General features: G+C 38.1%; 1 protein-coding gene across 2 annotated transcripts in view; it reads right to left on the bottom strand.

Annotated features, from left to right (window-relative positions):
- Positions 1 to 12,034, bottom strand: part of DTNBP1 (dystrobrevin binding protein 1) — a 125,620-nt gene that overhangs the window by 74,132 nt on the left and 39,454 nt on the right. For both annotated transcript variants that reach the window (XM_072813675.1, XM_072813676.1), the window contains one exon: positions 7,435 to 7,567. In XM_072813675.1, the coding sequence (XP_072669776.1) occupies positions 7,435 to 7,567 (133 nt within the window). The remainder of the gene's footprint in view (positions 1 to 7,434; positions 7,568 to 12,034) is intronic.

Here is a 12,034-nt window from a genome sequence, read left to right as displayed (position 1 = left end):
TTCTCCCTCTCCCCACTTGTGTTCTCTTTCTCTCTCTCTCTCGTAAACAAATAAATATATATTAAAAAGAAAAATCAGACACTTAACCAACTGAGCCAGCCAGGCGCTCCAGCATGTAGACATTTTCAATACCTTTCCCCCATATAGTTAATCTTTTGTTACCACGCATTATCTTCTTTAGGAGCAAGAAAAGCCATCTGTTTAGATTGTAGGGCATCTGGTTAAACACGAAGGTTTATATAGTTTAACGAAGGTTTTTTAAGAAACTCTTCCCCGTGAATCAGATAATAAGTTTAATCTGGGGGATGGACCAATATTTGAAAATTTCTCAGCGTTATAGAATACAGAAAATACCAAGTTACAGAATTTTAATGTGTATTACACACAAATTGATTTGTGAGCAAGCTAGCTATGAGATGCTGAGTCAAATTTCTTTACTACAGGAATTCCCAGAACTTTGCACTGACATGTACTACAAAGCTCTGTGAGGCAAACACAGGAGAGTGTTTCTAGAACTTATTTGATCATGGAATGTTTTGTCAGTGGCAATCTTCTCAGTCTAGAGTGTTTTTTAATTTGGTTTTTGTATTTATCAAAATAATGCATGTGCATTCCTTAAGTCAAATGGTGCCCACAGGGTTTATTTATGATGAAGATCAGAGATCTCTGCACCTTTCTGTCCTGCTTCTCACAAGAAGCCACACTCCATTCTTTCAGCTTTTCTTCTGGTAGTTACCTCCATTATTTTCAAGTAATATGCCAACACTGATAATTACTCGTTTTCTTCTATTTTAAATACCACATATTGATCTGCTGTAGAAGCACAGGATTAGTTTCCTTAAATCCCTCCCTCGTACCTGGCAATACAGCATGCTTCTCCACCATCTATATCACAATTCTGGCCTAATGCCACATTAGCTATTACAGAGTTATATTAATGCTGTTTATGACTGAGTCATATGGTGTTTTATTTTCTTGTAAAACTATGTTTTCCCTTAGTGTTAACAGTTACCTTGTTTACCCCATTTTTAAAACATCATACCTATCACTAATTCATCATCAGACCTGCCATTGGAGGTTATAAAACTCTCAGTGTGATCAAGTGTATGACAACCTCTTAGTTTCATTTTTTTTTCCTTGGAAACATTGCTCTAGGAATCCTCCAGAAGGACTTCCTTCTTCACTCTGATTCCTCACCAGACCTGTTACAAACTTCTCTTTGCCATCCCCCTGGGCATTCCCGTTGTCTCTCTTCTAAACTGGATGGATCCTCACTGCAATTCACGTCTCTTCTGTGTCTGTTCTTACTTCTCCTTGGTTTACTCCCTTATCGGTGGATTATATCCTCCTGCAGTTTCCTGATACACGTGCACATGAACAGAATCTGAACCCCTGGACGCCTGGAAATTACCATTTCCACCCACTTGATGAAAATGCTGCTACATAAACGTAAAGCGAGAATCATTTTCTAGTTCTAGGTGCTGCTAAAAAGCTCAAACTCCTTTTGATTCCTGATCCTTAATATTAAGATTTTTCTGAAGACTTTTATGATCTCTATATCTAGTGTGGTGAAATTTTTAAAACTATGCATTGACAATGGATCTTTCCCCACTCACTTTGTCAGATACTTGGTGGGCCCTTTCAAACCTGTTCATATTATTCAGTTCTGAACACTTATTTGGTATTAGTTCTTTAATAAATTTGCTCTTTTTTTTCCCTCTTTCTGAAGCTTCTCATAATCCGATGTGGGACTTAGGAATGAATTCTCTAATTTTCTCAACATTCTTAGCTTTCCTTATCTCTGTGTTCCTTATATAGAGGCCAAACATGATCTCCCAATGCTTCAGTTGAAGTTTACTACTTCTGCTATCATATATTTTATTTCTAAGAGCTCATTCTTGTCTCATTCTTTTCTATAGCATCCAGTTCATGTCTCATAAATGCAAAATGGTCTCTTACGAGGTGGCCTTGTATATATGGGGTTATTCATTACAGTGTCTGTTTGTGCTTCTTCTCCCCTCAGTCTCTCCTTCCTCTGTGTGTTTTTAAAAAATTATTAATTTGTATATTTTCTGTTTATTTTGGTCACTTACACTTTGGAAGCTTTCTTCAATTGGATATTATTCCTCAGCTGTCCATTCATATTTAAGAGTCAAGCACCACAAAGCTGATTAGAAGTCACGTATATAGTGTGGAGCTCAGCATGGGGGTGCTAAGATGCAGACCTGCTGTTTCATCAGACCATGCCCCCAAATATCCATATGGCAGGTCTTTTATCTTGGGCTGGTCAATTTCTCAGATGAGCCTTCCAGTATTCTGCACAGGGGATGTACATCTGGCTGCTAGAGTTCTGGGAGCCAGTGAGGAAAGAGGCCACAACAGCCCTACTGTCTGATATGCCGACTTTCACTTAACATCCCCCATTTTCAATATTCAGTTAACCATTAAACAACATAGGTTTGAATGGCATGGATCCACTTACATGCACATTTTTTTCAATAAATATAGTACTGTAAATTATTTTCTCATGATTTTCTTAGTAACATTTTTTCTGTAGTCTACTTTATTGTAAAGATATAGCATATAATACATATAACATACAAAAATATAGTTAATCAACTGTTTATGTTATCAGTAAGGCTTCTGGGTCAACAGCAGGCCTTGGGAGAAATTCTGGAAGAGTCAGAAGTTATATACAGGTTTCCAACTATGTGGGGTTTGGTGCTCCTGACCACCATGCTGTTTAAGGGTCAAGTACGGGGATGCCTGGGCCGCTGAGCAGTTGAGCATCTGCCTTTGGCTCAGGGAGAGATCCCAGAGTTTTAGGATCTAGTCTCACATCGGGCTCCCTGCAGGGAGCCTGCTTCTCCCTCTGCCTCTCTCTGTGTCTCATGAATAAATAAAACCTTTAAAAGAAAAAAACAAAAGGGTCAAGGGTGGCAGCACCTCTACCTGGCCTCAACTGTGTTTAGACTCTAAGTATGATCCCCTCTCCAACCTTCTCTGCCCAGCTGTCAGCTACCACCCATCATCTATCTTCCGCCTCCAAAATGTTGGTAACATCTCTTATCTCTTTCCTCTTATGGTCTTTCTGTTCTTTTGAATTATAACTTTAAAAACAAGTATTTTATTATCATTTTCATAGAGTTACAGTGAAAGTAAGTGGCTGTGTTCAACCCATTGTGTTATATGGAATTTTCCTATCAATCAAAACAATTTTGGCGCCATTACATGAGCCTTCATCATGTTACCAATTTTGATACCTTAAGACTGAATAGACGTAACCAAGAAAGAATTTAAAATGTAAATAAAACATTACTGAATAATGTTATACGCGTTTCTTAAATTATTTATTTATTTATTCATGAGAGACACAGAGAGAGAGAGAGAGAGAGAGAGAGAGAGAGAGGCAGAGACACAGGCAGAGGGAGGATCTGGCCCCGTGCAGGGAGCCTGACGTGGGACTCGATCCCAGGACTCCAGGATCATGCCCTGGACTGAAGGCGGCACTCAACCGCTGAGCCACTGGGTCCGACCTATACATGGTTTTTTAAAGATAATTTTGTTCAATTTACATTTGACTGAATAAAAGTGTACCACTTTCTCAATGTTGTCAATCCAAATTATTTATACTATAACGAAGTATTAACCAACCATATATATGTATACATGTGTATGTGTGTGTAAGTATAGCCTGGCTACATATATATTGCTTCAAAAAGATCTCTTTAAAAAAAGGACTTCATCTTTTTTTGTGCCGAATAAAACAGGTTATGAGCTTCAGAGAGATTACAGCTTATAAATAGTATTAGGCAATGTTTCATATTCAATATTTTCACTATTTTGTTGAGGAAGTTAAGTAAAACTGAGAATTATGAGTGATTCTGTGAGCTAAATATACCTGGCTTTTATCTGACCCTTAAAAACAAAACATAACCGTTTCTTATTTTCCATAACTCTGTAAGGAAGTATATTATATATACTTTACAGATAGGAAAGCCAAAGACTGGTCATTTGCAAAAGGTCATACAGGCAGCAAATGGCAAAAAGGGAAAGCTAAGGTTTTCAAGGACTTACCACAATAGCCAAAATAAACTGTATTTGTTAATAATTTTGAATGAAAGCCATAATAATCATTTCAGGATTTTTAAAAAAGGCTTTAAATCACAAGGCTAATATCTCACTAGATAAGTAGATGCAAAATACTTCGGCATTTATCGATAAAGATTTATTTTATAAAGATGCTCTAAGTATTAACAAACACATATCTACATATACATAATTCTTTTTTGTAGATGATTTAGAAATTCAATCAAAGTACAAGGTAAATGTCTCACCTTTAAAATTTCTCACCAAAAACACTTAAGTTTAAAACTGTTATGACATTTTACATTAACTTGAGAGTGTCCTTGAGAAATAGAAAGTAAATTTTATAATTTTAAAAAATTTGGCCTGTTAAAGAATGAAATATTTACCATTGTTTTACCTATAGATTTCAAGCTACTGATTATACACACTGGAGTCCTCAAACCTCATGCTATTTTTTCTTATGTATTTCAGAGTAACAAGCACTTACCAACAAGTAAGTTTATCACATCTCAGTTTATTTTTAAAAAGTAATTTTTGTTGAGAAATCTTTCAAATGCTAGTCAAGAAGGTTCTAGACTAAGGAAAGCTTTACAACAGGATAACACACAAAGGAAAATGAATGGCTTGCACCCAAGTTAGTAACCAACAGAGCCAGGACATGGGTCTTCTGAACCCAAGGATACAGTCTTTCCTATGACAAAATTCTACCTCTCAGAAGACAAATACTCTGTCAATTCAATTACGTGGAACATGTTAAGACCTGTCAGTATATTTTGGCTTTAACTTAAATTGTAGGCAATGCTGCTCTCCAAACACTAAAATTAATTTTCATTTTATGACATATAAATTATAATGCATTAATTAAAATATATTTAGGTCACTGGGTGAAAATGAAGAAGGATATAAAACCTCATAGTTCCAAATCTTTATTTTTTCTCTCTGATCATCTTAGATTTTGAAAACCCGAAATTTAATTTTACATACTACAGTATCGGATACCATGTTTCAAATAATCAATATTAAGGTATATGGATAGAAAAACCACAACATTCATATAAATTCTTGTATTTAGCTAAAAAACATAACTGGTCAAATATAGCATACCTATCAATTCAGTTATATAAGTAATCATACAAGTCAGCCAGTGCTGGCCACTTGACAAAGCATTCACTGTGTGCTGAGCATTATTCTAAGCATTTACCAATGAATCCTTAAAATAACCCTATAAGGTCCTATTATTATCCCCATTTCACAGATGAGGAAACCGTGTAACTTCTAGGGTTCACATGACCTGTACTTTTGCTGCCTAATTTCCTTCAAAAATTTCCTTTCAAAATTCTAAGCCCTCCTACTATGCTCCCTGTAATTTGCTGTATTATAAACAAACTTATTTACATGATTAACACCTCCACAACAGTATTTCCCTACCTTTTCAAAATATTTTTTAATTTAAATTCAGTTTGCCAACATACAGTATAACACCTAGCTATTTTTTTCGTTTAAAATTGCAGACCTGCTGAACCATCTCTAACTCTGCTTCTTGTTCCAGGCAAAGTTCTTCATCGCCCATACTCCTTGATTCAGTCTGAAAGTCCCTGGGTCCCAGTGCTCATCCACTCATTCAAAAGTCCTTTCTTTGACAAGGACTCCATTCTTTTTATTTTTTTTTTTTTAATTCAATTTGCCAACATATAGTATAATACCCGGTGCTCATCACATCACATGCCCTTCTTAATGCCAGTTAACCCACTCTATCCCCCACCCACCTCCCCCCTTCTACAACCCTTTGTTTCCCAGGGTCAGGAGTTAGAAAGAAGACAAACCATGAGAAACTCCTGACCCTGGGAAACAAAGAACTCCATTCTTAATGCTGCCACACACCCTCCTGTAATCTCTGTAGGCAAATGTAATTTACATAAAGCACCTCCAGAAAAATTCATATATTTACAAACTTCTGCGAACAATTTTATCCACAGCTCCCTTGGGGCTCCTTTTGAAGCTCTTCCATGTAGAGCCGGCACACAACCCACCCCCACCCCTAACTAGCCTTCTCTTAAAATGTCTCTCCCTGAACTGCCCATGTCAGACTTGCCTGGAATGCTTGTCTATGGCAAAACCATCGGAATTAACTTGGGATTTGGGGCTGTCCAATGATGGAGCTCAGGAGTCTGCATTTTAAACACTACCCATGTGATTCTTATGGCTCATTAACATTTAAGACCCAGCCCTTGGAACACATAGATCTGACTGAAAATTTCCGAATACTCAGTTTCATCTCCACCCCATCCCTTGGCATTATTCTAGAAAACTATGACATCAATGTGATAATGTACAATACTTACCTTTTTTTACCTTCTGTAGCCAGGGATCAGCACTTCCTGTCCATGTCAACAACCCACTCCTATACTGCCACACCCGAGATCCAGAGCGACTCAATTTAGCAATAATCTTAAAATCAATAGGGTACTCAGCCCAACCAATCTTTCTTCCTCTCCCTCCAAATCTGCTCTTAGGCATTACACTCGACTCCAATCCCATGACTTCCATTTTCTTACACCTATCACAACCCCCCTTCACAGCTCCACTCCCTGCTCTCCATGGAGCAGATAATAGACTGTCTCAGGCACTCTCATCAGCTACCATGGGCCCCCCCACCCCCATGGACCTTCCAAGCCTGCTGAGGTGGCATTGCATGAGTTGGGATGTTGCAGTCAGTTTCACAAGCCGGCACCCTTGGGCTTCTCTTCTGCGTCCAGTTCATATCCACCCCATGACAATAGTCATTATTATGACTGATACTTGGAGAGCACTTATTGCACTTGATAACTCTTATCTCATTTAATCCTCACAAGAGCTCTATGAAATGGGTAGTATATTATTATCCTCACTATCATATCAGCGAGACACATTGAGGCTAAGAGAGATCAAGTAACTTGCTTAAAGCCTCATAGCCAGTATGTGACAAAATTGAGATTCGAACCCCATGAGTCTCTTTCCCCAGCCTGGGCTCAGGTTCCTTTTCTTCCTGCTCTAGTGATAAAGGAGGCAAAAAAGCAGCTCAGGATATGCCACCTGGAGAAAATTAGGTCAGGGCTCCTGCTTTCTGGGAAAGCTTGGCCTGTTGCTTTGTTCCCTTCCACCTTTTATCCTAGACTCAGCTTTACAGAACTCATCTCCATGAAACGGCAACAGACAGTGGCACCAAAATATATATGTATATAATGGTCATGTTCTGGAAAGCTTATGAATGAGCTTTATATGTTGCAACCTTTTGTCTTTTATCGGCCCAAACTTATAAAGAATGACATGGAAAATGAATACTGTTGACCAGTTTTTCAAACTTACCTCTTATTTTTCTTGTAAGTTTCCAATTGTTGGGACTGCATATGTCTGTATCTTTCTAATTCACACTGTCCACATAAGTCCTCCAAATTCAGCAGGTGGTTTTCCACTTCCTCAAAGCTAGCCTCTAAATTAGCTGAACGTACATAAGGTCCAAAAAATACAAACAAACAAACAGGAAATCAGAATTCTAGACCATGGAGAAAAGAAAGCGTCTGAAAGTTAAAAGTTTAAACTGTTGAAACTATTTTGCATTTAATACTCTTTATTAAGCTTTCGTGAGGCAAAATAAAATACACTGACCAACTTTAAAATGTACTTCAAATGATCTTGAGTTTATTTTTATATTTCAAACATTTATAAGATGTAATTTTCCAAAATACTTTCAATACTCTATTAACCAGGATGATGAAGAAACAGAGTATCATGATTAATGGGATATCCTAATGATCCCATATACCACGTGAATAATCAATTTTCAAATGAGAATACAGCAAATTAGAATTAATACAAACTATACCAAATATAATTTAAAATTTGAGATTCCAAGGTACTTGAGCAGAGCCTAAGCTTTGCCTTGGCAAATGATTCCATCAGTCTTCAGAAGTCACTGCAGAGCTCTACCGATACTCAGAAAGCACAGGTCACTGGAGGTGGTGGGGAAGAGACTCAGCACTACCCACCATGCCACTGCGGTCTGCACTTGCCTCTAGACCACAGAGCTTGGCAGCTTTACTGCAACATGGAGATCATGCAGTCAAATCTTCCATTTGAAAGATTCAAGACCAAAGCCTGCAGAAATTAATTCAGTGCTTTGTCCAGGGTCACCTAGGTACTGAAGGGCAGTTGGGAATCAGTAAAACAGTTCTTCTGACACTACGGTAATTCTGAATTGGTAGGGTGCTAAGTGAACCAAGACTTCATAGTTGTAGAAGTGAGGATTGGTTGTTTCCTCCAACAACTGAGAAGTTTTAGAGATCAAAGATTTTAAAGGACTCAAACAGCATTGTGGCCATTTACCAAATCCCACCTGTACCAGACACTGGGATACAAAGATGAAAAAGACAGTCCTTGAGTTCAAAGAGCCTAAGGTAGAGGAGAAATGTATTTCAATAACAACACAGCCCGGCAAAGTGAGGAATGCAGTGCTCAGGAAACTCACGAGTGGTAGCTAACAAAGACGACGGAAATGAAGGAAAGGTCCAGTAAGAGACTGACCCCGAAATCTAGAAGTCTCAGCTGCCCAGTGGGGAAAGGAAGGGGCAGCAGAGCAGGAGCATGCTAGCTTTGCAGCTTTCCAGTCCTGGTTTCACATAAATAGCTAAATACAATTACAGCATGTCTAATTCCTTCATGTGCCCACTAGATTTCCACATGACTCCAAATTAGCTTATGTAGCATCTGGATGAGAAGTAAATTCCTCAAATTTCAACTTGCAGTTTTAGGTTTATTAAAATCCGAATTTTGGCCTGTTGGTAATCTTCGATCCAAAGATCTGACTAAAAATCTAAGCTATCTATAAAAGCTCCCTCTTCTATTTGGTAGGGCTTAGGACTTACAGACATGGATTGGGGGGGGGGGGGGAAGTAAAATTTTACTGAGAAGTAAAAATGTGATGACAGTTTGGCGCTCCTCTTCAAAGACATTCCAGGTACTCACATATACTGATAGGTCACTGTAAACCAGCAAGAGGGCTGTAAAGGGTTGATGACAATGCAGTTTATAATAGTTGACCCTATCTTCAAGGCCACAAAAGATTGTTAATATATATGATTACAGAAAGCCTAACATGAAGCAAAATCCAAATTTCAGTCCATGAAGAATGAAATCCAAGATTTTTAATAATGACATGAATGGTACACCAAGAGTTTATGTTGGGGAAACAGGCAATGTGATGTTACTATATTCATTGCTGTTTACGTTATTTGTTTTGTTATTATATTAAATGGAAAAATGAGTAGGAGCCTCGGTCTTGGAGCTACTATTACTACTGGCCCTAAAGAAGCAATATTCAGCTCATTCTGTTATAACTAGCTTGACAGGGTCTTAAAAGGCGATCATAGTTAATAGGATTATTTAAAAGGCTATTTCACTTTGATTAGTGATAAGAACTAGAATAATTAAATTTAATATGGAATCCATTTAACTCTAAGCTACTTGGATCCTGCAGTATTATGCGTGTTACATTGTTATCCTTAGCATACCAGGGACTGGTTAGGAGGAGGGCTTTGAAGAACAAGCTTGGAAACCCAGCTCTGCCCCTTACAATGAGGTGAGACATCTCACCAGTGAAAAAAAAGGCTAACTTCACATCTCGTGAAGCTGTCAAAAGGGTCACTAGGGCAAAGTATATATATTTACATGTAAGTATAAATACTAAATACGCCTAACTTAACACTTGACAGTAATTTATAATTGACTATTAAAAACGCGGAGGAAAAAACTGTATAAAAATTAGTTAAGTTCCATAAAAGTCATTTACTTATTTAAAGATTTTATTTATTTGAGAGAGAGAGTACACCCATGCACGCACACAAGTGAGGATGGGGACAGGCAGATGGAGAAGTAGAGGGAGAGAATCGAAAGTAGACTCCCCACTGAGCACAGAGTCTAGTGTAGAGTTCAATCTCACAACTCTGAGATCGTGATCTGGGCCAAAACCAAGACTTGGACTCTCAACCGACTGAGCCACCCTGGTGGCCTATATAAAAGTCATTTAAAACTAATAATTTTGCAGACCAGAAATGATCATGTTGTAAATACCTATGGATCTAACAGACCAAAATATCAATAAAATTTTCATTTTTTCTAGCAGACTTAAATACCTATACATTATACTCAAAACTATGTTCTTAAAAAAAAAAACTATGTTCTTAGACTTAAGATCCCTTTTAGGAGGGCAGCCGGGGTGGCTCAGCAGTTTAGCGCCACCTTCAGCCCAGGGCCTGATCCTGGAGACCCAGGATCAAGTCCTGCATTGGGCTCCCAGCATGGAGCCTGCTTCTCCCTCTGCCTGTGTCCCTGTGCCTCTCTCTCTAATGAATAAATAAATAAAATCTTAAAAATAAAAAAAAAAAGATCCCTTAGAGGTAAGGGGGATTAAATTTCAAATGATTTTGCTATAAAGAAAATAAGTAATGGAATCAACAATTGTTCTATATTTGAATACATATAAAAATATATCTATATTTACCTTTACCTTTTTAACTTTTATTTGGAGGGCAATCTCTATGTAGAGACTAGCTCTGTTGGTTGACTAGAAAGCTAATGAGGCCAGGAACTTGAATGAAATGACTTGATACCTAGGCAGGCCAATTAATGTCTCATGGGGAGAAATTCTCTTCTAGATACATAGTAAACTTGCCACCCTAGTTCACTCTTGTGTTAATAAAATGGCAACCAAGTGAAACATGTGACTGGTTTAGTACCAACCTGGAACTATTATTAAGAAACAAACTGTACATCCTTCTAAATTGACTGACAGCACCATGTTGTGTTTCTGAGTGGCAAATCCAGATCTAAAATGCTTGGAAGACACAGTGTCCATTTTATTGCTACCACTAAATTTGTATTTATGTTCTCTTCCTTTAGAAAGTTGAAGGCTGGGACGCCTGGGTGGCTCAGTGGTTGAGTGTCTGCCTTTGACTCGGCGCATGATCCTGGAGTTCTGGGATTGAGTCCCACATCAGGCTCCCTGCATGGAACCTGCTTCTCCCTCTGCCTATGTCTCTGCCTCTCTCTGTGTCTCTCATGAACAAATAAAATCTTTAAGAAAAAAGAAAGTTGAAGGCTCCTGAGTACTTTAAGAAACCAGTTTAGGTAGTGCCTGGGCGGCCCAGTCGGTTAAACGTCTATCTGCCTTCAACTCAGGTGATGATCTCAGGGTCCTGAGATTGAGTCCTGCATCGGGCTCCCAGCGGGGAGTCTGCTTGATTCTCTTGCCCTCCACCCCTTCACCCGACTTGCGCTCTCTTTCAACTAAATCAAATATTTAAAAAAAAAATCCAGTTTAACACCTTAATTTACTATTCACAAATCTCACCCCTTCACCCCAGGGCCACAACCTACTTTTTTAATCTCACTGGAATGCCTCTGCTTGCCTGCCTTCCCTCCTCATCTCTGCATCCACACGCCTTTGAATCTCACACAGACCTTATACTCTGACTGATATACAACTATCTTGTGTACTCTCCTTTCTCTTAGCAATCAGTAAGGGTCTTAAGATAACTATATGTTTGCATCTTTGTATCCCCTAATACCTAATCTACTGAATTCAACTAAGAATGGTTCCATCCCACTAAAACATCAAATAATAACCAAAAAAGTGAATGCAGGATTCATGTTCATCTAACTTAAATACTAGGAGGTTATGTTAAAATTTGTGAAAGGATAAATTAAACAAGGGCAGAGAACTTAGAAAACATTAGGCGACATGATAGTATGTCAGACCAGGCCTCCTTTTCAGTGGGGCCCCCTTTACAGCACTAGAAGCAACGTAAATTTTCCATTTTAACTCTTAACTGGCTTGAAATCAGTAATCAAATATAGAAGACCTATACTGACAAAAATATTCTTCCCTTTTTTATTTAAAAACTTAAAAAAA

This window comes from Canis lupus, chromosome 37, assembly GCF_048164855.1.
Source record: "Canis lupus baileyi chromosome 37, mCanLup2.hap1, whole genome shotgun sequence".
NCBI lineage: Eukaryota > Metazoa > Chordata > Mammalia > Carnivora > Canidae > Canis > Canis lupus.
This window is presented reverse-complemented; position numbering and strand designations above follow the sequence as displayed.